This window comes from Phoca vitulina, unplaced genomic scaffold (genome assembly GCF_004348235.1).
Source record: "Phoca vitulina isolate PV1807 unplaced genomic scaffold, GSC_HSeal_1.0 scaffold11, whole genome shotgun sequence".
Classification (NCBI taxonomy): Eukaryota; Metazoa; Chordata; class Mammalia; order Carnivora; family Phocidae; genus Phoca; species Phoca vitulina.
The window spans coordinates 48,503,975-48,530,037 of NW_022589714.1; the positions used below are offsets into that span (position 1 = coordinate 48,503,975).

The 26,063-nt window shown below is 53.6% G+C and overlaps 1 protein-coding gene across 1 annotated transcript; it reads left to right on the forward strand.

Moving 5' to 3' along the window:
• Positions 1 to 7,492: 7,492 nt before the first annotated feature.
• On the forward strand, positions 7,493 to 17,729 carry IP6K3 (inositol hexakisphosphate kinase 3). The gene is made up of 5 exons (XM_032410007.1): positions 7,493 to 7,691; positions 12,508 to 12,712; positions 13,888 to 14,063; positions 15,164 to 15,339; positions 17,262 to 17,729. The coding sequence occupies exons 1-5, from the start codon at positions 7,493 to 7,495 to the stop codon at positions 17,727 to 17,729; spliced, it is 1,224 nt and encodes a 407-aa protein (XP_032265898.1).
• The last annotated feature ends 8,334 nt before the right edge of the window (positions 17,730 to 26,063 follow it).

Below are 26,063 nucleotides of genomic sequence, written 5' to 3' on the forward strand. Positions count from 1 at the left end.
TCGACCTTGATGGAAACTTCTGAGCTCTTGAAAAACTGCCCCTGGGAAAGGTAGGGGCCCCCAACCGCCGTTCTGGGCTCTCTGAGGGCAGGCGTGGCAAAGCCAGGTCAGGGATGTGTTCCCTGGTGGGGGCCAGGGGTGGCTGGCTGTGGGGTTTGGGCCAGGGACTCCTGCTCGGGGCGGCTCTCGCATGGTTGCTGCTGCCCCCTGCTGGGCAAAGGCCCGCTCGCCTTCTCCCTGAACAGGCTGGCTCATGGGAGTTGGTCTGAAGGACCACGACCACATGCTCACACACACGCACTCACACACTCATCTGCACGCTCACACGTTTGCTCCACCCATGACTGCATTTTGACCTTAAAAGGTCGTTTCTTCCTGCAGCCACAAAGTTGCCATGCTAACCACTGCCAAACCCTCTGTCTCTGGCTCAAAGGCCTCTTACGTAAGGCAGGTGACTGCTGATCACAGTACTGAGAAGAAGGTGGGGAGGTGTGGGGAAGGGTGTCAGAGGTTGGGAAACGTGCACGTCTGGGTGGTTAGCGGTATCCAAGATCCTGGACGCAGCTTCAAGGGCGTGAGGCCCTGAGGGAGTTGGGGGGTGCTGCTGGAGCCATTACTAGCCATGCCCAAGGCACCCGAGGACCTGCGGTGCTGTCATGAGGTCAAGACACGGTAGGAGTCAGGGAGGGAGAAGCCTTCAGCCTCTGCCTCCCCCCAGAGCAGCCCTTCCAGTGGCACTGGGATCTGCAGTCATCTTTGCCCCATGCGTCTCCCGCCCCGACAGCAAGCTCAGAACATTGCTTCTTCTGCTGAGGACATTTGTCAGTGGCTGAAGGGCTTCTAAACTAATGATCACTGTATTAAAATCGCATTTGGTCCTCAAACTGGAGGAACATTGGGAGATTTTAAATGTTAAGAGAAAAGGAGAGAGGAAAAAAATCTCTCAAAGGATAAAATCAGCCCCAAAATAAAGTTTGTGTGATGGAGGAATATGAAGCATTGCTCCGTGGTTCTGGGTATCAAGCCTTCCCTGGGGAACAGACGCTCTGCAAAGCCGCATGTTTCAGCCACGGCTGAGAAGGTGAGGGTGAAGTCCCGCAGTGTTCGGTATTGAGCCCACTGGGCGGGGGGGGAGGGGGGTGGGGGGAGGGCACGCAGACGGAGGGCGCACGATCCTGTGGCCCTTGAGTCATTTTTAGAATGGATTTTAAAACATGGCTTTTTTCCCCCCAGAAAATAATCTTGTGGTTTCCCAGCCTGGATGGCCCAGATGATGCACAACCCTCTGCCACATGAGAAACTCCAAAATCCTCCTGCCCATTACAACCTAAGCAGTTTTAAATGGTTTTCGGGTCCTCTCCTCTCTAATAGATTAAAAAATGCTCCCTCGGGCATCGCAAAGACATTGAATGGTACTTGTACCAAACCTCTGGCTCCAACAGGCCTGCAAAATGTACGGTAGAGCTTCAGAGGCGAGCAGGCAGGCCATAAACCACGCTGCTTTTGCATCTGCAGCCGACACATCCTATACTGCGGTCTTCCTTTGATCTTAATTATCTCCTCCCCAGAACGCTTCCCAGCCCCCCACCCCACCAGATTTACTGGGATGTGATCCTGAAGGCTTCCACACCTCACCCTCTCAGGCAACCCCCTCCTCCCTGGCCTGAGCAGGAGCCAGACAGGCACCCCCGGTCTGTGTGGCCGGGCCCCCTCCAGGCCAGCGAGGGAAGCAGGTCAGGCTTACCGCCACTCACAGCCCTCCCTCTGGTCTCCTGGCCGGTGCTGGCCACTTCCCTATTGCTCCCTTTGCCCCCCCCCACCGAGACAGGCCCTCCTCAGCCTCCCCCAGACCCAGGCCCAGCTGGTATCTCTCCCCCCTCAGACTCCATCCGGGACCCATGACACTGCACCCGCCTTAGGAGACAGCAGTACCTCTCCTAAACTTTTCAACTAGGACCCAATTTCAACATAATTTGTTCCCTATGAGTCCCCCCTGCGATACTCATTATACTTTTAGTATCTGCTGATTGAGAAAATAAATGATGATAAAAACTACTAGGAACTCAATAATGCCTTTAAATGAATTTGTATTTTAGTAATCACAGAAGTGTTCATATACGCTTGAGAGGTTATCATGCTCCGAGGGTATTACTGTTCTGGTCTGAAGATGACGCTGTGGTGGTGTGGCTTCAGGAAGGTCTACATGGGCCCGAAGGTGGGAGCCCTTCACCCTTGGCCCTGCGAATCCACACTGCTGAGTGCCCCTTTGGACCCTGTCCACCAGCAGCACGCTGCCCAGCTGGGTGCGAACTCCTGGAAGGTTCCCGTTTCTGATGCAGGCCATGGAGGCACACACAGGGGAGAGGGCCTTGGACAGGACCCTGGCCCTGAGGCCTTCAGAGTAGACAGGCTCACTGTGGCTGAACCCCAGCTAGAGTGTTCACCAGCTCCCAACTGTGTGAACGGTCTTCAACATCTCAGACCCTCGGTGTTTCCATCTGAGCGTGATTCGCTTCGGAAACGGAAATGGTGATTGTACAGCCAGTGATCCACAGGAGATTCATAGGAGTGGTTCCTGTTACATAGAATATATTTGTGCATGAAGTATTTGAGTGCCTGGTTCCAGGGAAGTCCCTTTCAACTTCCGGGCTCCGTGCTGGGGATCTGGCTGTGAGCTGGCGCATTGGTGAGGATGCACGAGGCCATGCTACATAACAAACCATCCCCAAATCGCAGGGGCCTCCTAGAGCAGAGACGTATTTCTCTGTCGGGCCACATATCCAACATGTACAGTTGCTCAGGGAGTGGCTGTGCTTCCAAGATGGGCCTGGGAGAGAGGACATGGGCAATGGCTTGCCCTTAAAGCTCCCACCGGAAGTGACACAGGTCACTCCCATCCACATTATATTGGCGGAAGCAAATCATGTGGCTTCACTTACCTTCAAAGGGCAAGGAAAGTGCAATCATACCACATTCCCACAGGAAAAACCAGACTATGTGCGAACAGTGCCGACAATGACCAGTCAGCCAGCTTGTTTCCAGATATAAGGAGCTGACAGGCTTTCGTAAGACACAGTTCATGACTAATTTAGTCTAAGTTTGAGCTGGTACAAGTCTGATTTGTGGTCTCACCTGCCATCCCTAAAATGGGAGCGGCAAGCTTGAACAGGGGCGTATCTTCTGTAATTTCTAATGAACTCGGGTTCAGCATGTGGGTAGAGATTATATAAACACAGACTCTCGGTAAATAAAATGTGCCAACTGCTAGTGACGAGCCACGAGGCCCCCATCCACCTCAGCCTGATGGTGGCCTCGGTCCTGTGTCTGGCATCACTGGTATTGTCATCTGTCTCCACTCTGAAAGCCAAATACAATTGCAGGCCCTGCTGTCCATGACCCTCCTTTCAGACCAGTGGCAGGCTGGCTGTCACTCGGGCCCCATGGGGCCTCATTTAACAACCAGCTGCATAGTAGGGCCCTTCAGAGATTTCTTGAATCTCCTGGAGTGAGCCCAGAGTTATTTCATTCAGGATACAACCCAGTGACAGGATAGGAGGACATGGGGATGGGGTCATTTGTCCACGACTCCTGAGGAAGGGGGCTTCCAGCTGAGCTCTTCGGGCTGGGGGCATCTCACCCTCTTCCTTCCCTCCCCCCCCTTCTTCTCCCTCCAAGGGCAGGGCAGGATGCTGGGTGACGGGCCAGCTGTGGGGCCATAGAGGGAAGTGTGGGCTGGAGAGAGGACATTTGTCTCCCTTTGACGCACTAAAGGGAGCCCAGTGTACTTAGCAAGTGTGTCAGAGGGGGCGTAAGGTCCTGTCTCAGGCAGGCGCCTCACCTGCCTTCCCAGCACCGGAGCTGAGTCAGTCCTGAGAATAACCCACGCAGTGACAAGCCTTGAGTGGTGGAGACGCTTGGGAAGAGGACTGCACAAAGGAATGCTGTGCATTCTGTCATCTGAGCATCGTGACAAGGCTATAGCAGTGGGTGGGAAACCAAGACTCAGACGAACATTACGAGTTCATCCCAGGGGCCTCAGCAAGCTAGTGGGAATGCCTGGAACAGATCTGGGCTCCTGACTCCCTGCCCAGTGCTCTGAGGAAACAGGGCATTGATCAAAGGCCAAGGCCCACGCCAATGACAGATGTACCTGCATGTGGCAAAAGGAAGGTCTGGGTTGAGAAAGATCTGTCAGCTTGAATTATTGATTTGGGACTTCTGAGGGAGGACTGGGAAGAACAGAGGTCTTCCCTAGCTCATTCCCACAGAGCAGGAGGCTGTACACAGTGACAGAGAGACAACCTCAAGCTTCCTTGGGCACGGAAGGTCAGCTTCAGTGCCAAGGGGAAGCCACAGAGTGCCTCCCTGAGCGGAAGCAGAGCCCACCTGCCTAGCTTAGGGGCTAATGCCCCTGCCCTCCATCCTCCCTCTGCCCCTTCCCGCCAACCTGTGTCAGAACCACAGACCATACAAGTCAGGAGCAGGACGGCCCTCAGAGAGCACCTCTTCTATACCCTAAGGTGACCCTTGAGAGGAAGAGCCTCAGCTTCCCCACCTGTTGAGTCTAGATTTTTTTTTAAACTTTTTTTTAAAGTAAGCTCTATGCCTAACATGGGACTCAAGCTCACGACCCCAAGATCAAGAGTCCCATGCTCTACTGACTGAGCCAGCCAGGCGCCCCAAATGTAGATTTTTCTAGAAGTATAGGCTGACTACCCAGCAGACACCCCATCACTACCAACCCACCCTAAGTTTGCACTGTTGTGCCTTGGAGGCCCAGGATCTTCCTGGCTCGCTCTGTGCTGAGGTTCAGCCGGGGGCTCCTGAGAATATCTGGGAATGACAGTGCCTCTTGGGTCTTGCTGACATCCCCAGCCAGAAAGTCCCAAGAAGGTCAATACCAAGCCCTGGCTCTAGGTTGGCCTGCCCCGACACCTCATGATGGTGTCTGCAAGAGGTGCGGACCCCCCCCCACCACCACCACCACTGGGACATGCACTCACTTCACCAGGTTGGAGGAGGGCAGGCCAGGGGTAGTCAGGAAGGGAGAGACCAGGCCTGGAGCACAAGAAAACCTGGGTCCTGTCCCAGCACAGCCAGTGACTTGCAGGTGACTTTGGCCAAGTCCCAGCCTCCTTGGGGCTCAATTTCCTGACTTTCAAAGTGGGTACACAGCAGCCCTCAGCCTCCCCGCTGCATGGCGGGGAAGTGCGCGATGGGGCGAAGGTGTCTGCTCCCTCCTTACTAGCGGGGTGCACACAGGCAAGTTACTTAACCTCTCATTTTCCCCATCTGTGAAACAGGCTGATAACACTACCTCGTCGGGTAGTTGTGAAGCTTGCGCGGGTTGATCTATACAACACACCTGGAACACTGCCTGCCTGGCCCTCAGCAAGCTCTCTGGCTTTACTACCACTTACTTTATTTCCTCCTCATGCCACCACTGCGAGGCGACGCTGATGTCCTCAGAGCCCCTCTTAGAGTGTGGGGAAGAAGAGTGGTGGGCTGCCCCTCGTGCCAGCACGAGGGCTCGCCTGGGACGCCCCCTGGATGCATCCGCACGGCTGGGCTGGCTCGGCAAGGCCACACCTGATTGGTTGGTGCTGGGCCCCCTTGGTTTTTCTCTTCTTCCTTCCTTCTTGCCTTCACCAAACTGGCAAGTAGGACTGGGTTTGCCAAGCAGTTGTGCTATCTTGTCCCGTATCAACTTATCGCTGTGCCGATTTTGGATCTGCCCCTGCATCTAGATGCCTCCTACCAGCTTCTCAGCTCGTGGAGCAGGCTCCAAGTGGGGCTCCCTCCGTGCAGTCTGAGAGCAGGCCCGAAGGAAGGCCTAGGCTGTTGCGTCAGCACAGCCCCTTGCCATTAGGCCTCAGGTTCCCCCCGCCCCTGCCGCCTGGCCCGGCAACCCTAACCTCCCCGTTCGTGCTCCAGCCACACAGGCAGCTCTCAGAAGCCTCGTCCTGCGCCCGGCAAAGCAAATGCACATACCAGGCAAAACACCTCCCCCTTCCTAAAGGGCCACTCTGTGTTCTGAAAGACAGTAGACAACGTGAGAGACCCCTGGGGGGCTGGGGGGTGGGGGTGGGGATAAATGGGTTGGGCTGAGGCTTTCAGCGCCACCTGGTGCCAGAGGTCCAGGTGGGTGGCGGAGGGTCTCTCTGAGCTGGGGTCGTGAACAAATTGATAGGCATTCCCTGCATGGAGCCAGCTGGCCATGCCCATGCCATGGTCTGGACTGAGGTCGTTTAGAGCATTAATCATGTCCAGTGCTGCCTAGCTTGCAGGCATCCTTGGCCAGGAGTCCAGCAGAGGAGAGAGTATTAATAACTCGGTGGTGATCGGCACCCCTGTGGGAATGTCCTCTCAGATGGGATAGGACGAATGTGGCCAGAAGAGCCTCCCCTCAGTGTCTCCATGGGCACTCCCCTGAGACAAAGTCAGGATGTCTTTCGGGGCTGTATTTGCAGCCCAGAGTTCCAGCAAGCCTGCCCTTAGGGAGGAAAAGGGAGCGGCAGGTCGTAAAGAATGAGGCCCCCCTTTCCTCCTGCCTCGCCCCTGGCCCGCACCAGAGCCCGGTCTGGTCCCCACTTCCCTCATGTCCAAAGCAGCGGTGAGAAACACTGCCTTCCTTACAACCCAGAGCTGTTGGGAAGATATGACCACCCCGGCAATAACGCTAGAAATAATTATGATAAATCACATTTATTGAGTACTTAGCTCTGGGCCCTTGGCTAACCTTTTCACGGGCTGTATCTCAATTTTGTCCTACGTGCATGAGGTAAGTATCCTTACTATTTCATTTTATAGATGCAGAAACTGAGGCCCAGAGAGGTTTGGTAACTTCTCAGAGTCACATGGCAATTATGTCGTGGAGCCATAATGCAGACCCATGTGCACAGCTGTGCTGTACCAAAGTGAAGCTTTCCTGTCCCCCCTGAGCTCCTGCAAGAGGCCAAGTGCCCCGACAGCAGGGACTCTGCTCTCCTCTTGGGCCTGTGACAAATGTTCCCAGAGGCAGGCAGGAAACATGGTATGAGGAGTTAAGACACAGTCTCTGCGCTCTGGAAGCCTATGGTTGTATTATTTGATTTTTTTAAAAAATGTTTTAATATTTAAATTCAAAAGCACAGGACAGTATTTAGAAAAGTCTACCTCTCATCCTGGCTCCCTGGAGCAACCACCATTTCTAGTTTCTTATAACAGATTATTCTAGAAGTGACTGATGCCTCTTTACAGTCTTGTTCAACTACCGGTGGGTCGTGGCTAGGAACTGCGGGTCCTTCCGCTCCTCCCAGCACCCCATCTCCCTCACACCATTTCCACCTTCCTCCTGTGCTTTCCAGGGGCCCCCTCCCAGGCCGACAGACAGAGGGACAGCTGTGCTCTGACGGTGATAGAGGCCAAGAAAGCGAGAGCTGAGGACCACTGACAGCCCCGCCTCCTATCCAGGAGCTGCCACTTCTACCCCAGGCCTTCCCCCCGCGGACACATGGTCGTGCAGGACAGCACGGATGCTGGGGACGCCAGAGTGGGTGTGCGTCTAGAGCCCTTCCTGCACCAGGTCGGGGGGCACCTGAGCGTGATGAAGTACGACGAGCACACCGTGTGCAAGCCCCTCATCTTCCAGGAGCAGAGGTTCTACGAATCGCTGCCTCTGGCCATGAAGCGGTTCACTCCGCAGTACAAGGGTGAGTGTCCAGGCGGCAAGCCGCGGCTCTGTGCCCACCATACCGGGCCGGGCTCGTGTGCGCGCCCCCCGTCGCCTCCCCGGGCACTGTGCTGCGGGTGAGGGTTGACATGGAGACAAGCCCCTCTCCCACAGCCCGACTGGCCTTCGCTGTCCTAGTTACTCTGAACTCTTCGAGCCTCTGGGCCTGGAGTCTAATGCCATTTGACATCCCTACAAATTAGCTCAAGCCACTAGGCTTCGAGGAACTGAGAATGGAATAAAATGATACCCCGGGCCCACGCTGCCCTGCTAGGGTATCTGCTCCGTGCTTCAGGAGCGCCATGGCTGGGTCCTGTGACCAGGGCTGGGACAGACAGGGCAGGCCGAGGCCTCCTTCCCCTCCCGCCGGAGACCCAGGCGGGTGTCAGGAGCCTCAGGCCTGGGTCAGGGCGGGAAGGAGCTGGGACCTGACACGGTTAGGAAACCAGAATTCCTCATCCTCTTCTGGTGGCCAAACCAGGGCCACGGGCTGCCTTCCCGGTAGAGGTGGGGGAGTGGGGCACAGAGCGTGTGTGTTCTGATCCGAGTCCAGGGTGGGTTCTGGGGAGTGAAGTCTGGGTGGGCAGGGCCACCATTTGGGGGCCTGCAGGCAGGGGCACTCTGGGCAGCAGGCCAGCATCCAGGGGGCAGGCTTTTTGTCCACACCCGGCCTTCAGTAAATGCGGCTCACAGGGCTCAGGGCATGACTGCCAGCCGCCAGCCCCTCAATGGGATGAGTGCCCAGAGAAAAGACCTCTTTTAAAGGTCTTTGAATGTTGTGACTACAAGCTTTTGCCCTCGAATAAGCATCTGTAGTAAAAGTGATTATAGCATCCAAATCAGTCAAAAACTCACTTGCATTTCAAAGATCAAATAACTGGGAAGGATGGGGCCTAGCTCTATGGGTATTTCTCAGAGTGGGCTCTGGGATTGATCAAGGCTGGGGTAGGGGTTCACATGCAGATTCCCAGGCTCCCTTCCACACCTGTGAACCAGAACCCCTGGGGTCAGGGCTCAGGAATCTGTATTCAGCATGTCCCAGCTTGAGACTCACTGATAGGGGGCCAAGGCATTGAGCCCCAAGCACCACTTCAGTCCCGCCTTGCCAAGACCTTCCGAGAGTCTGAGACGAGACCCATGAGCATCACATGCTGTGAGAGAGGGCCGGGTGGCCGGTGTGCAGCCTGTGCAGGCCTTCCCTGGGGCCTCTGGGGCCACAGGCCAGGGTTGCCCATCAGTTGTGGGTCACTGCCCAGCTCGTCAGAGCGCCCACTGGAATGAATGAATGTCCTTTCGCAACTGAACTCAACCTAGCAAAGGGGTGGCAGGGTCTTGTGTGGGGTGGCCTCCCGCCCGCAGCATCTCATGCTTGTTGGACACAGCTCTGGGGCTGAGACAGACTGCCAAGGCAGCCACAGGCAGAGCAGGAAAGTGAAAGAGGCTGCGTGGTCTCCAGGACCCCATCCCGGTGCCTTTCCTCTGTCCTGTCTACACGTGCCCATTCCTCTGGGCGGGGGAGAATGGTACCCTTCTCGGGCACCCTCAGGCACCGGTCTACTGTCCAGACCCCTACTCTACCCTGCCCCGCAGGCCCGATCGGGCCCATCCCTGGTACCGCCTGCCTTAGGGCTCTGCTAACTTGATAGATTAACTTAAGCCAAGGCACCCCAGCTACACGTACCAATGGGGTCTGGATTCCACTGACAGGCTGCTGCAGTAAAGAGCTGGCAACTGGAGACCGTTTGCAGGGTGGCTATCTGCTATGGGTCTCGGGCTTCGGAGCAAGGTCTGGGCTGCGCTGGAGAGGGATGTGGGAGAGAAGACGGATAGGTGGAGACACAGAGCCAGAGGCGTGCAGGAAGATGGAGCAGGGACACGAAGTCTGGCTGGGTACCTCTGACAATATGAGAAATAGAAATGATTTTTGGATCTTATTGGTTTTGGGTTATTTTGCACCCCTGCTTGCCTCCATTTATTTAGACACTCAAATCTGATGAGATCAGACAAGAGTTGGAGCCCAGAGAAGCAGGGGAAGGTCACATTTCTTGTCCTTCCAGGGAGGCCTCGTGGGGCTGGGGCTCCCAGAGACAGTGGTTTCTGGCGAGTGAGTCACCACAGTCCCACAGCGGGAAAGGTCAGATGGTGAGCTGAACTTTACAAAAGACCCAAAAGGGCTTTGCCCTTGGCTGGCACACCGTCCTGGGCTCCCCAGCAGCCACGTGGCTCCAAGCTCCCCAAGGACAAGCAAGGAGGCCAGCGCGCTCTCCTTTCCCCATGGCAGGGGGTGGGCTCTGGGGCCTGGTGCTGGCTTCCAGGTGGGCCCTCCTCCCCAGAACAAGCACACCAGCCCTCCTGCCTGAGGAAATAGGAACAGAAAGGTAGACACCACGTCCTTGGGCTTCTTGGCACTCTCGACCCTTTGTACTGATTACCCTCCCAAAACAGGTTTCTCTGTTCGCTCCCACGGAACACAATGGCCAAAGCAAATGTGATAAGGACAGACAGGAGCGTGCCTCATCCCCGCACAAGTAAACACAGCATGACCACACCGGAGTCTCCCGATGAAGCCCTTGGCTCCGTGTTACAGCTTGTTCCTTCTTCCATAGCCACGTCTGCTGTGGCCTTTCTCAGAGCTCCACCCCTTACTGTGTGACCTTGGGCACGTCATTCCATCTCCTGAGTCTCAGTGACTACAGGCAAGGGCCTCGCAGGCCTGCCGTCACTCCATGGTAACAGACGAAAGGCCCGGGAGCTGGCACACGGCAGTGATTATGACCAACGCAGTTCTTTTCCTGACCTGCCATCAGCCCCCTGTTCTCACGAGCAGAGCCCCTCTGGTGGGCATGCCAGGTTCAGGTAAACGACAAAACGCCAGGTTCAGGTATGATATTAGCAGCAGTATCATTCATTCCCGGGACTCAGGGGCCTGAGATGAGCTGAGACAACGCAGAATTTTTTTAAGGAGCTAGAAAGAACTGAATGTCACTCTCAGGCTGAGAAATTAGGGTACCGGGAATCTGAGATGACAGGACTAGCCCAGAGAGACCGCTAAGCTAGGCACAGATGGCCCTGAAGAGCAACTTGCTGAATTATAGAGCAGCCCTGAAAATGAGCGTCTGCACTGACCAGCCTGGGCAGGGACGCAAGCAGGGAAATCAGCTGCCTTGCGTGCTGGTTCAGCAGAAATTACCACTTGCGCTGAGAAAGTGACCAAGTGGCCAGCGGAGGAAATAAATACCTGAGGGGACCTGATCACATGCAGCCCACCTTCTCTCGGTCAGAGTCCCGGCAGGAAATGAGCGGTATACTGAACGGGGTTTAAGTGAAGAGAGTTTTCAAAGGGACAGCTCATAGAAGCGCTCGCAGGATTAAGGGAACCGGGGGTGATGAGGCACTCAGGGACCAGCACCCCTGAAAGGCTGTGACCACCCCTAGGCCTGAAGGGAATGGGGTCACAGACACAAGGAAAGTGAGGCCACAGAGGGACAGGACCATGCTGCAGCAGGGAGGGAACCAGTGGGATAAATACCTCGATCTTTCTCCTGCCTCACCCCATCTCCTGCCAATGTCCTCTGTTGGCCCAACCCCTGGGAAACCAGGGCCGAGGAAGCCACTGGTGCACCCCACAGGGTCAACCTGGCAGGCACAAAGCAGGGTGGAGACAGGTGGAGGGTGGCTTGGTGGGAGAAGGAGCCACCAGAACAGTCATGGCATCAGCTGCAGGAAGAACAGGGAACCAAGGACTCTAGAGAGCCAGTCCTCGCAAAGCCATTTGTGGGGCTGTCTCCCGTGCCACCGGCAAGAGTACAGCTCCATCTCCATCAGAACTCTAGCGCGGCCGGGCACCCACTTAGCTCAGACGCTGAGCCCCATGGGGGGAGACCCAGACTGTGCCGCCAGAGCGAGAAATCCGAAACGGGTGACCACAGAGCCGGTGACACGCGTGGCAGACCTAATTACCTGACCTGGCCCATGTCCCGGAGGAGAAGCCAATTAGCACGTTTGTTCACTGGGGTTCCTCACACTGTCCACTCTCACAAGCAGCAACTGGAGCAGGCTGCCATGCCTTGATTACAAACACCGATGGTCAGGAGTGACTGTAGCTGGAGAAATCCCACAAGTCTCCTGTCTTCTATCACAGAACCATGTTCCGTCAATAATATTCATGTGCTGTGTGTCTAACTGAAGGAGATGGCGGGCATCCGTGTTAAAGCCAGAGATCGGGGTGTGGGGAGAGGTCTAAATGAAGGGGACACAGAGGCCGAGCCCCGGAAGGCTGTCTGAGGCGGGCTTCCTGGAAGAAGCTGGTCAGACAGAGAGAAAGGGAAGGGAGAGAAAGGATGATGGAGGCAGAGGGGAGGAATGGGATGGGCCCCAGCTTCCCTCACAGCCACCCTGAGGCAGGGGGCCCCTCTTGGTGGAGGACCAGCTCTGATGACCCCAGGCTGGGCCCCACTGGAACAGCTCTGCTGTGACTGGGAATGTGCCACCCTGCACCGAGGAACCAGAAGGTGAGAACAAAATGTACAGGGCCGGCTTTGTTCAAAGCATGAAAGGGCAGAGAGATGCAATGAAGCAGACCAGCCCAAGGCTATTTTCTGCAGGCTCCGCGGCCCTGGGCTCATTCTGGAACAGTCCTCATAGTTCTTCCTTGAGAGAGGAGTTAGGGAAGGGGGAGGGGGGAGGTTGATCAGTGCCATTAAACTACCATTCAAAAGGATGTCACCCCTTACAACGTGTCCACCAGGTAAATTCCGTCTGATCTCCGCCCCCCCCCCCCCCCGTGTGTTCTGCAGGCACCATCACGGTGCACCTCCAAAGAGACAGCCGAGGCCATCTCAGCCTGGTGGCCACCCCGCTGAAGGAGAACCGGGCGCCCTTCAAGGTCTCCACGGAGTCGGCGGCAGTGGCCATATGGCAGACTCTCCAGCAGACCACCGGCGGTACTGGTGGCACCCACCCCCTCGCCCAGTGGCAGCTGGCTCACTCGCTCGAGGAGAGGTGAGGGCCACATGGCAGGATGACAGAAACCTAGCAGGGACCAGCTCCGCTCCCACCTGCGCCAAGGTCCACAGCTCCCCAAAAGGGCCGAGGAAGTGACAAATTCACAGGAAGCCTCCTTCTAGAAACACCAATGCAACCAAAGAAAGGAATGAATTTTCCTTCATGCAGTTTTTTAGAGGGAGGACTCCGATGCATTTACGTCAGAGGCTGCCACAAACGTAGAGTCCTATACAGAGCAGGCATTCGGTGCATATTTGTTTAATTACATACCGATTTCACTGAGACCATGCAATGTCTCCAGATGGGGGTGGGGGGAATGCAGAAACCCAGAAGAGGTGACACAAAGGAAAAGTGGCTAATGGCAGTCCGAAATCACCTTTCCTCAGTGGCCAGGAAGGGATGAGGAGAGAGGTCAACGCAGCCCCCCATGGGACCTTGGAGACCAGGCAGTTCGGGGCACCCAAGGTCCCAGAGAGATCTCCAGAACCTCTGATAATGTTAGCTGACCTTTCTCAGATGAAGAGGACCCCTGGGGACTTATAAAACATTTATGGGAAACAAAAGGGAGCTAATACAATGAAAGTACCTCCCTTCCCCAAGGAGCACAGCCAATCTAATTAAGTCTCTTGGCTCAGCGTCAGGAAGCGGGTACGCATTATCTCCATTTCACAGATGGGTAAGCCAAGATGCAGAGGACATGAGACAGGGCGGACCAAAGATCCAGGATTCCCAGCCCTGAGGGCCTTTTGAGGTCTCAAGGAAATAACAACACGGCATGCTCACAGCCTAAACTCCCAGCCTTCTGATTCCAGGCAGGGTCGCTTGTTCCCACACCACATCGCCTCGATAGTGCAAGCGGAACCCAGATCACTTACAAGTGAATTTAACCCCCTCCCCCGCCCCGCCCAGCCCTCTGAGGAGGCGACATGCTCTAATGAGTGCTTCTGGGGTTTGGAGAGACGCCCTGCCAGGGCTGCAGTGTGGCCCGATCTCGTGCCCAGGGCCTGAATGGGGCAGGAGGGGCACTCCGAGACCCTGCAGGCAGTGTGGAGAGCAGCCAGGGACAGTCCGTGTCAGAGCCCAGCTCAGGAGAGCCCCGCCCCAGGGACGGGCACCTTCCCCGGCCCTCCGGCCAGGCTGCCCTGACTGTGGTGCGCCTCCCTCTCCCGCAGCCCCGCCACGTCGCTCCTCAGGTCTGACTTCCACCTCAACGCCCCGGTGTCCTCGCTGGTGGAAGACGCTAAAGGGAACCAGGCCGAGAGGAGGAGCTTCAACCCGTGGGGCCTGCAGTGCCACCAGGCCCACCTGACCCGCCTGTGCACCGAGTACCCAGAGAACCAGCGGCACCGTATCCCTGTCAGAGGGCGGGGGACCGGAGGGAGGTGACAGAGACAGACGGGGGCGCAGGGGCAGAAGGGGGAGACACAGACATGGGGCCAGGGGAGGGGTGGGCGGGGAGAGACTGATAGGAGGGAGACGTCGAGGCACAGGCCCTCAAACCTAGGACCTAGAAGAAATCTGATCTCTCCAAAAGAAAAATCAAAGAATATGGGGGAAGTCGGACTGGGAATTAAGTTGAACCCAGTGCCCGTGGCCAGGCCACTGGCTGTGTCGCTGCCACCTGGGCAGAGGGGCTGGGCTGGGGGTCTCTGTGGGCAGAGAGGAATGATGACGGCCATGCTGGGTGGGGGTGGCAGGGGGCTCAGAGGGCTGGGTGGGTTCCCCACACCCCAGCCTCCCTTCTAGCCCTCCAAATTCTCCCCGCAGATGTCTTCCTATGGAGCTGATGGGGTGAGGGGGTGTGGTGCCCCCCTCAGGGAAGTGCCCGAGCGGGGGATTTTTAGGGGAGGCGCTCCCCCCTCATCCTCAGGCTGCCATGTTCTCAGTGAGTACATTTAGGCTTGAAATACCCCTTTGTCAGTGCTGGGCTCCTTCCCGCAAACGGGTGACTGGTTTCACAGTATTACTAAGACACATCTGCAACCCTAATCCCTAAGAAGCTTTTGCAGCATAATTACTCCGCTGAAATTAATATTCCTGCAACTCATCTCCAAAGCTAACATCAACCCACTTCTCCCAAAAGGTATTGGCCCATTCAGTGACTCGAGGTTTTAGCCTTATGATTTTCTGCCATAAAATGTAAATTGGGCACGGCCTGCCAGGGATTTCACGCCTGCATTTAAATTCCAACCTCAGAGCAAAAAGGAAAAGGAAAAGAAGCTCACGTAGACATAAACTCCCCCTAAATAAATGGACTTCTTAAAGCAGCCTGCAAAGCTAATACTTTGAATTCTCAAGAGGGACGATGGGCTTGTCTGTGAGGAGCTGGGAGAGAAGGAACGGTGCTCAGAGGAGGGGGTCCCAGGCAGCCGCCAAGGCGCGCTAACTGCCTCCACAGGGGCCTCAGTCTTCATGTCCACAGAGCCTTCCTGAGCTTAGCGTGACCAGGGTTTCTGTTGCTGGAAAACGTCGTGTCACAGTACAAGCACCCCTGTATCCTGGACCTGAAGATGGGGACCCGGCAGCACGGGGATGACGCGTCCGAGGAGAAGAAGGCCCGCCACGTGAGGAAGTGTGCGCAGAGCACCTCGGCCTGCCTGGGCGTGCGCATCTGTGGCATGCAGGTCGGTGGCAGAGGGCCCGCCACAGGGCTGGGCGTCCGGCGTGTGCACTGCGGGGCAGGGGTGTCTCCCAAGCGGACACCACTGCCCACAGAGCCAGCCACCCAGGAGGCAGCCGGGCATGGCCCTCCCACACAGGAAGGGCAGATCCCACTCTAGGACACGCTGGGATCTCTGTAAGAGCCCCTTTCAGGACAGTGGTGCCAAAAAGCTGCCATTTTTTTTTTAAACTCGGTCTCAGGGTCTCCGGCAGCTGAAACTTCCCTGTGGCCACGTGGGGCCTATCCACGTTGAGAGCAGACCTCTGGTGACAGTGTGTGAGCAGGGGCTGGGGAGAGAACTGAAAAAGAGCTTCTCTGTGCACTCCATGGCTTCTTCAGTCTCTTAAAGGATACAGCTGAATCCTCTCCTTCTCAGGTGCCATAAGGCACTCTGCTCTCTGAATTCTTATTAGCCGTTCCTTCTTCCTACGCCACGTCTTCTGCTTCTTCTTGGTACCTGTTCTGGTTAATGAAGTGGGAAGGTCGTAGCCTGCTCCGCTGAGGCAAAGGAATGGTTAATTTTTTTATTGCCCAGACTCTACCCCATTTTTGTAGCTCTGATGTGGCTCGTGGCAGGGGCTGCAGAACGGGAAGAAATAAACTTTCCCCACTCGTTCGCTCTTAGCGTCTATCTCCTCAAAGCAAAACCAGACACTGGTTTGACGGTACACGTTAAAGCTTTCCTTAATTGAAACTGCCACCCCTTGAAGCTGGGAGTGGAGTCTATAAATTTGTTGCACAGATGTCCCCTGGAAGGCTGGGAATGCAGTCCTCAAGAGAATGGAGTGTGATGGTTTGGGGTGTAAATGGAATCTCTCTCCGGACTTCCAATCTTCTGAAAATGATCTCATTTATTTAGACAGTGATGCCTGTCATGTATTTATGACGGCTAATTTAACAGCCCATCTCCAGCCCTCCAAAGCAAGTCTGATAGCTTTCTGATTTTTTTTCCCACGCTGGTTTTCCACAAATATACCACGTAATCGGAAGGCAGGAGAGACCTGAGAAACTGTCTTGGCCAGGTATGGGCTGCCCTTCCCAGGTGTGCCAGACAGAAGTGAGCCAAGTCATGGCCACGCCAGCCACTGGCCTCCGTACAGCCTCTGCCTCTGCCTGTGCCATCTGAATGAAACGAGAGCGGCTGCCACTGTCCCCCCAGCAGCATCTCCTCCATCTGCTCCCTTCTGGTGGCCAAGACATGACAGGGGAGGGGGAGAGGAGCTGGTGCCAAGGAGGAGCCACCAGCCCCACAGAGCTGCTGCGAACCTGCCCGTTCCATCCAGGCTCCCCTCAGCTGCACTGGCTGCCTGAAAACCCCATCCCTACCTCATCCAGCCTGTCTTTTCATCTTTTTATCTTCAGTCAACCCTGCTTTACCCCAAGAGCCATGACTGTTTCCTTAGAACCTGCAGAGAAAGGACTTTATAAACTTCGCTGGGGAAATTGAATCTAGTTGGCTTTCCAAGGCCATTGGCTGTGATCTCAGATTCCTACTAAAGCGTTCTAGCTTGGGTTTGCTAATATTTGAATTGAAGAAGGCCAGGAGCCAGGGTTTAAATCATGATTTGGAGGATGACACTGGAAATTCACAAGAAAGTCGATCCAAAGCTTTTCCTTATGGGCGGAGGGTCACCTTTGTGGGGTGAAGGATATGTAGAGCTTGGATTCCTATTAAGGGCGTGCACAGAATGCATTTTAAAATGTGAAAGTTCCTCTGGTGCTTGATGAAAGATCATCCTTCCATTCATTTCAGCCATTCTTGCCCTGCATCTCCTGGAAATCTGTTTATATATCATGCTAGCTTGTAACACTGCAACCGTAGCAGTTGCAAGCTTTTTCTTGAGTTGGCAATTCTTCACATCTTCTTTCTCTTTTTATTACCAGGTTTATCAAGTTGATAAGAAGCACTTTCTCTGCAAAGACAAGTACTATGGAAGAAAACTCTCCGTCGAGGGCTTCCGACAAGCCCTCCATCAGTTCCTGCATGACGGAACCCGCTTCCGGACAGAGCTCCTGGAGCCCATACAGCGCCGGCTCCAGGCCCTCCTCTCGGTCATTAGGAGCCAGAGTTCGTACCGGTTCTACTCCAGCTCTCTCCTCATCATCTATGATGGGCAGGAGCCACCAGAAAGGACCCCAGGGGGCCTGCATCCTCAGGAGGCTCCACAGACGGCCCACGGCAGCTCTTCCGGAGGTCTCACCAAAGTTGACATCCGGATGATCGACTTTGCTCATACAACATACAAAGGCTCCTGGAACGAGCACACCACTTATGATGGACCAGATCCAGGCTATATTTTTGGCCTAGAAAACCTCATCCAGATCCTGCAGGATATTCAAGAGGGAGAATGAGGCTTGTTGGGCCTATCCAGATTTTTCTGGAGTATAGCTCTCAAAAGGGACCTACTGGTAGCCAAGTTAGTCCAGACACTGTTAGATGTCTTTGTCATAATTATATCCACATTCAAAAGCCACACATGGCAGGGTATATTAATGGCGGCTACAGAAACCAGCTCTGGAGGTAAGTCCCATATTCTGGCATCTGCTAATGCTGGTCTTCGGAGGCTGGACTGTCAGTGTGAAACGGCACCATTGTGGAGTACACTGGAGGGCTGTGGCCTGAGGGAGAAGCCAGCATTACAGTGAGATTCTGGAGAATTTGCATTTAAAAATGCTTTTTTGTTGTCACGCTGAAGTCTTGGCAAGCTGTGAGGCAAAAAACTCTACTTGAAGAAGACTAGAAGAGTGAGTTCACGAGTGTATGGTTTTTCTGCTCGCGTGGGCTGCCCACCCCAAGAGCAGACAGAGCTCATGAATGACTGTCTCTTATCTTCCTAAGAGGCATTTAGGTGGGGCAAGAAGAAGTGGGACAGATCTGCCCGTTTCACCAGCTTCCTACCCAGGGTCTGAATGGGCAAGGGCAATCCAGACACAGCCCTGGCAAATCAAGACCCCGGGTTCTCCATTTTGCCCGTGGAGGCAAAGGTCTCTCTTTCTAGACATCCGAGTACCTATTGGAAGTGATGCCTCTGCCCGATTCTGGCCACAAAACGGCTCTAACCATGAACTGCAGCTTCTGATAGGGGTGGACTGTGCAAAAGGATGAGCCACTGCTGTTAAATTACACTATCCACTTTCTATTTATTTATTTTGGGGGTGGGGTGGGGGAGTCAGGAGAGAGAAGCCTGGAGGGCCGAGGAAACCAGGCGCAATGTTTACAAGACTGGTGGACAAGTGTAAATATGGAACAAAGAGCAAACAGTTCTAATTAATTCCTTCTTCTGCAGTGTGGAAACCTATTACAATGCCCTTGAGTCGAGCATGAAGATACGTTACCCAATTAGGGAAATAAATTTGTTAATAAAATTGCTGAGGTCACCAGTGATTACTTGGTGCACCTTATTACCCTTTCTGTTTGTTTATTCTGATCATCACACTGTACGGCAGTTCCAATTTATGGGTGACGAGAGTGTACAGAAGAACAGTTCACCGATTTCTTGCAATCCTTTGGGGATCCCGGGGGGGAAATGGTGGCTAATCAAATATTTGCATGTATCTACAAGGCAGGTACCAGACCTCGTAAGTGGTCCTTTTATCTGAACTTTCTATAATGCAAAGTAAAATAATTTTATTCTCATGGTTAATTACCATCAACCGTCCAAAAATCCACACTTACAGAAGGAAAGAGGCCTGGATTAAAAAAAAAGAAAAAAAAGGTTTTTTTTGTTTAATTTTAGGATACATTATATGGATTTCAAAGCAAGTTAACTTCCCTAATTACGTTTGGCTGAGATAACGATGTGATTAATTTGCATGTTCTGCACCCATGGTGGGAGAATTGAGTCAAAGTATGTTGGGTGGCAAAAAGGAAGTCAGCCGAAAACTAAATATTTGCTAATGACAAAATGGAGCCCTAACTACTGCTTTTTCTAGCCCACTTCCTTGCTTAAAAATCTGGTTCTACCAAGTCTGAAGCTCCCTGCCTTAGCTTCCTATTCCTGGCCCCGTTCTCAGCCCTGGGTGCTGTGGGACCTGCCTGAGGACTGGGGGAGGGGGGTCAGCTAGAATATAAGTCTTTTAGGGCTGGCCACCCATGTCGCTAACTGTGCTGCAATCACTCTCCTGGCCCCTGTCTATGTGACCCATCTTCCCTCAGCCCCTCCCTTATCCAACAATGCCCTGCACAGGAAGCCTTCTTCCTGCTCTGCCAAACCCTTGAGGCCCAAACCAACTCCCCACATGCCCCTGAAGATGTCACCAACAAAAGTGCATTTTGTTGCAAGGGACAAAACTGGCTACTGGTTTCAGACTGTGCTTCCCAGACTCCTGGGCTCAGAGGAGTCACCACTGTCTGGAAATTTGCACAAGGCTTTGCTGACCCAGCTGAATGAGTCCACCCAAGCATTGCAAACCTAGGCAGAGGGAGAAGAACAGAGAGGTATGGGAAGAAAAGAAGATGGCAGCATGTATGTATTTGATCTCCAATGGGAGTTTACTTTAAAATGGCAAAAGAGGTGAGGGGGCCCTGAATATCCGGTACCCAGCAAGTGTACACTGAACTAAGCAGCTCTTCCCTGCCGATCTTTTTGCTAAGTACTGGGGAAGATCCAGCTCTTGGGAGCTTAGATTCTAGTTGAGGAGGCAAGAATCACGCACAGGAACTGACAACAAACTGCACAAAGACAATACCCAGTGACACAGAGGATCTATCTGTGTGGTGCAGAGGATCAATCCTACAAGTTGAAGAGGTTGGTCCACAGCCAAAAGAGAAACACACATCATGTGACAGCTGACACACATCACAGAAACTGCTAGAGGAGGTGAGACTTCACTTAGGCCCTGAACAATGACAAGAATGGGGAAGGGGCTGGCTGAGCGGAGGGAAGGAAAAGCCCAGCATGCTCATGAGTCTATGGACAGACAACCCATTCAGAATGGGGATTTGGTGGTTGGGAGTGGTAGAGTGAAGAGTGGTAGAGAAATGGAGTGAGCCCAGATGGTGGAGACACTTGAAAATCTGGCCAAGGAGCTTATTCATTTGTGATTACATTAGTCTGTCCTTCTTTCCCTCCATTCACCCAACGAATATTTTCCGAGTGCCTGGTACAGACGGCACAGTGCTAGGACCTATGCAAGAAACAAGAAGTATGAGGATCATGTCATTGTCCTTAAGAACCTTATGACTTAATGAGAAGGTGAAGACCCTCAGCTGAAAATATAAGGGGTGCTTCAACAAGGCATGGGGGCCATTTGTGCAGCCATGCAGAGCGCTGCCCAGGAGAAGAGAGGCAGTGAGGGCTCAACGCCACGTGGGGTGATCATGGAGGTGGTCTCTGAGCTGTGCCTTGAAAGGGAGGCAAGTCTGAGAGGTGATCAAGAAGGCAGGTACTATGGACAAGCACAGCAATAGGAATCAGGCATTTTGCTCAGGGAACAGCGGGGTGGGGGCTGGCCACGGGGGTTGATGTGAAGAGGCACCAGGAGAGATTAAGATGAAAATGGAGAAAACCCAGCAGTTGCGGACTGTCAGGGGCCTCCGAACCTTCCGCCTCTCCGACTTCCTCTTGTCTAGAAGCCTGGAAGGGCCTCCCGGCCGGCCTCCCCTCCCTCAGACTGGGGAGCTCTCTTCCGAACTGAGAAACGCACAGGTTATTAGTCAGGGTGGGCTCACTGTTATAACAAACAATCCCCAAGCAATAGTAGCTGAACATTCCAATCAGGTTTGGTCAGCAGAGAGAGAGCCGCCGCTCCGCACAGTCACCCAGGGATCGTCCAACTCGTGACTCCACCACCTTCAAGCGACCACGAGGCCTAAAAGTTACACAGCATTGAGGAGACACACCCACATTCCAGAGACAAGAACCAGCCATGGGCCCTGCCCAGATGCCAGCAGGCTGAGACGTCATTTAACTGTGTGCCTGGAAAAGGAAATGGGTTTGATGAGACCCTAGCCAGTCTCTATTATAACCTCCAAAATCCTCATGTCAAACTGATACCTCATTTAAGGAGGGAGGAGAGACATAAAGAGCGAGTGGGGGCATGGGGGGCAGCAGGGGCCTGCCGGTGCCAGAGCTGCAGGCTCTGATGCAGACCCTTCCCCCCAGCCGTGTCCTCAGACAGGGAGTGTGAGCCCAGGGTGCTGGTAGACTGGCTTCCCGTCTCCCCGCCTCAGCTGCCCCATCTGCCCCCCAGGAACTCTCACTTGGTCCTCAAGACAGGTGCTGTAGAAGAGCAACCTGCTCCCGAACTCCCCAGCAGGGAGGCCAAGGACAGCCAGGGACAGTCACCCAGCCCTGCCTCCTCCCTCTGGTGTTCCTGGTGCAATTGAAGAGGAAGCTGAAGAGCAGAAAGTTATTACAGCTTTTCCATGATGCAATGTCATCAGGAAGCCCTGGGCCTCTGGGCAGCACCCTGGCAGGTCCCATCACTCTTCCCAGCTGCACAGAGCCTTGTAGCCCATTCTGGAAAGGGCAGGAAGCAGTCTCATAAAATAAATGGCAAGGCAGGACCACTCATCAGCAGCTCTTCAAAATGATCTAAACTTCTGACTTTTGATTTAAATCTGCATCCACTGTGGCCAAAAACATAAAACAGAAGATGAGAGAAAGAACTAAAATGAAGGCGTGAGTGCCAAGAACTAGAGGGGAGGGAGGGAGGGAAAAGCAGCTCTGGGACAATACCAAGTTGAGCACCAGCCAGGCGGGCTGACTTGCAGCCAGGTTGGGTCCTTTTCGTTATGCATCGCTCAGAACTTTCTCCCTTCTGTTACTAGGCTGCCCTGAAATGGGACAGGAGCTTCGAGAGCTAATCCAAGTACCAAATCCAGAAATCTACCTGCTCCTGATTTTGCCCTTCACCTCTCTCCCTCAGACCTCTAGAGAGGAGTATCTCACAGAGGCAGGTGTTCAACGGGGGTCGGGAGGGGGGGGCGGGGGAATGGGTAGGTGAGGAAACCCGGGTCCAAACTCTGATGTGGTCTGTTCTCCTCAGATTCATTTAGTGAGAGATGACTCTCTGTCAAGGCCTGCTGTCGGATAGTGACTAGCGTTTTGCAGGGATCCAGAGTGGCAGGGCCACTCCTGAAATGGGGGCCAGGGAAGGCCTCTTCGAGGTGACATCAACTAGAGTGAAGGGAGGGAGGCAGGGCCCAGGGCAGATGACAGAGGTCTCCCCAGAGTGGAGGGGCTTTGGGTACATTGGGCTGCACTTTAGGACCTCATTAGCCTACCCCAGCACACCTTAAACACCTATGAGTCTTGAAAAGCAGCTCACCTCCAGAGAAAGGCAGCAATCTACTACCAGCCTGCCCCTTCCAGCTCACCTTTACACAGGGCACGAACTGACTAACTTCTCCCTTGCAAGTCCAGACCCACTTTTTATGGTAACATATCTGGGTATGGCAGCCAATCATTTCCTCTGGTTGAATAAGTTGAAAGAAGAAAAATCAGGCAATCGTGCCCCACAATACAGCTAAGTATTTAATTCATTTTTAATGTTTACATTATTAACACCAGCATTACAAAACGGTATTTTTACTTTCAAGCGATTTAAATGTACAATTCGGTATCTCAATTACTGGGATCATCATAACTTGAAAAACTGAAGCAGCGCTCCCTTCCTCCTCTCCTCCCCCTCTGGTGCCTGTTTCTATAAAGAGCTACCAGGACTCCATGGAGCCCAAATACCCGTTCCAAATGGATCAGGAGGTACAGCCCTCGTGGGGGCTTGCAAGGAGCCAGGGGAGCTTGCATTCAATGTGGAATGAGTGACAGTCAGCAGGTAGGTGTTAAAATGGTCATCAACTCCCTGAGGACTGGCACTGCCAAGTCACATTCCAGGCGGTACCTATTAATGTGTCCAGAATGGCGCTGGATGACTGACAAGCCAACGGGCCCAGACTCTGGCTCTGACCACCCACAGGCATGAGAAGGTGGGGGGCAGAGGTAACACAAGACTGGAGAGGACCCTAGACCCCCTTGGGAAACTATAATGCATCCCAAAAGACCCATCCATGCAGCTCCTGATAACACTGAAGGGGCATCCTGATGGGGGGTGGAGGGGGGAGAGCGTGGGCTCTGGAGTCAGTCAGCTGGGGTTCGAGTCCAGGTTCCGCCACTTACCAGCTAGTGACCTTGGCAAGTCCTCTCCTCTCTGTACCTGAGTCTCCACCTCTGTGAAATGGGGCTAATAGCAGTACTTATCTCTGAGACCATTAGGAGCACTAAATGAGTCACTACTGTATAAGGCATTTAGACCAGTGCCTGACACAGAGCAAATAGTCAGTCAGGTGTTACTTTATCATTAGAATTCCCATTTTAAGATGAAGAACTGAAGCTCAGAGAGATTAAATAACCCACCCAGGGTAGGCTGCTCTGAAGACTTCTGGCGGTCCCTCTGCCAGGAAGCCACTCTTGCCCCTTGTGACTCAGGTCGCTCTCATACACAGGCCTCCTCTAGACCACCCAGACCCACCCCTGCCCCAATCGCTGTGGACCCAGCACACTGCCTTGAATCTCTCCCCAGCACTTACTATATCTGAAATTATCTTGTTCACTTACTATATGACTTAATACATATAAAGCACTATTATTATCATCATCATATGTCTATTCAGTTGTTGTCCGTCTCCACTCAATTAAATGTAAAACCCACAGGATCAGGGCCCTCACCTGTCCTGTCCACCACCGGGAAGGAGCTCAGGGCTGCTTCGTGGGTGTGTGACCTCTGAGGTCACACAGAGCCCTGCACTCCAAAGAGCCCCATACTTGGTTTAATGCTCTGCTGTTACTGTCTTGAAATTCCTTTTTTTTTTTTTTTTAAGATTTTATTTGAGAAAGAGAGAGCACTCGAGCAAGCACGAGTCAGGGGGAGGGCAGACGGAGAGGGAGAAGCAGACTCCCCACTGATTAGGGAACCCGACGTGGGGCGCTATCCCAGGACGCCGAGATCATGACCTGAGCTGAAGGCAGATGCTTAACCGACCAACCGAGCCATCCAGGTGCCCCTGTCTTGAAATTCTTAATATTTGAACAAGGAACTTTCTATTTCACCTTGTTCTAGGCCTCCACAAATTACATAGATAGTCCTGAATGAATGAATGAGCAAGCCCATATTACAACCCAGGTCTGTAAGACTCCAAGGCCTCACTACTGAACCACCAAACCAAACAAGCCTCCAGTGGCGGTAAGAGAGGTGGGCAAGGCAGCCTGAACAAGGGACAACCACAACCCACCTAGAAGACGTTGTGCTGGGGAAGGGAGAGCCTTAGGAGACACTGGTTTGAGTTCTCTGGATGTCTAGTTGTTCTTCTCAACCTCTCACTCCACTTGTGCCTCAAGTGGGGTGAAAACCATTTGCTGCCACCTCATGCTACTCTTCCTCTCACTGAAGACAGAGGGACCTCAGTCCCTGCGTCCTAGGAACACTGTCAGCCAGCCAGGTGTTCGTCAAAGCCAGAGCTGTGGTCAGGCCTCAGGCAGAATGACAAGGCCTCTAGGCACCCAGCACAGCCCTAGGCGCCTGGAACTTGACAGTAAACAGATAACAATCCTTGACCTTTAGGCCTCATGGCAGCCATCAAAACTATGTGGCTATAAATACAGCTGATGAAGAGGATAGAGCTGGGAAGTACTGCTGGACTGGGAACAAGATGGGGGTGCCCCTGAAAGCCTCATTTTCCACTCCTCCTGAGCTCTCCTAACCTCAGGTAGGCACTCCGTGCTCACTTACCTCAAGTGGACACCGCACACCCCAGGTCCCCAGAGGTTCTCATTCAATAGATCTTTACTCTTAAGGCCTTCAGAACAGTTCAAAGCTGATCCTTGTTAAAACCACCCATTGATCTTTCCTCAGATTAAACCCCTCCCTCCTCTTCTCTCTCCCATTCCTGCCCCAGGCCTGGCTCTTGCGGCTCAGGAACCTTTCGTTCCCACTTACCCAAATCCTATCCATCCTTCAAGGTCCAGCCCAAATGCCATCTCCTTCAGAAGCCATCTCTGATCTTTCTCCCCTTATTCCCCTGAACAGCTAGAAGTAGTATTTCTTTCTCCAAACTCCCCAGTATTCTCTAACATTTCAATTAAAGCCCCTGTCACTTTGAACTTGTGTTCGGGTTGGTGTATCCACTACTCAACCGTCTACTCCTTGAAGGCAACAGTCTCCCGGATTTACCTTTACAAAGCAGGCGGGTGAGAAGGAAGAGGTTTGGGGGAAGCTGAGTGTTGTATGCATGGGATGGTCCTGGCTAAATGCAGGACCGTGAAGACAGAGCCCGGCTCAGCAAAGCCAGGCTGAGGATTTCTTAAGGAAACTGGTGGGGGTATCTTGAAAAGAAAAATGATGACAGTCCACATGATGCTGCAGCTGGAGATGTATAAGAAAAGACTTGGTAAAACAAGTTTCCCAGGCTGAATCAACCCAGCTGACTTTGCTCAAGCTGGGAAATCTGTGCCTCCCAGGGACACGTGCCCCATGTGGGGAGGGGAGCTCTGAAGGGATACTAACAGGGGATGGGGAGAGAGGAACAAGAGCTAAAGAGCACTACCAAGTGGTAGTGGCAAGTACAGGGGCTGTGAAAGGAGAGAAGGGGAGGCGAACAACCTGCGCGCGTGCTATGTGATTAAATTCATACACATCTTCATCGAATAACCACCTGAATTTACGTGCAAATGTATTCGTTTATGCAAA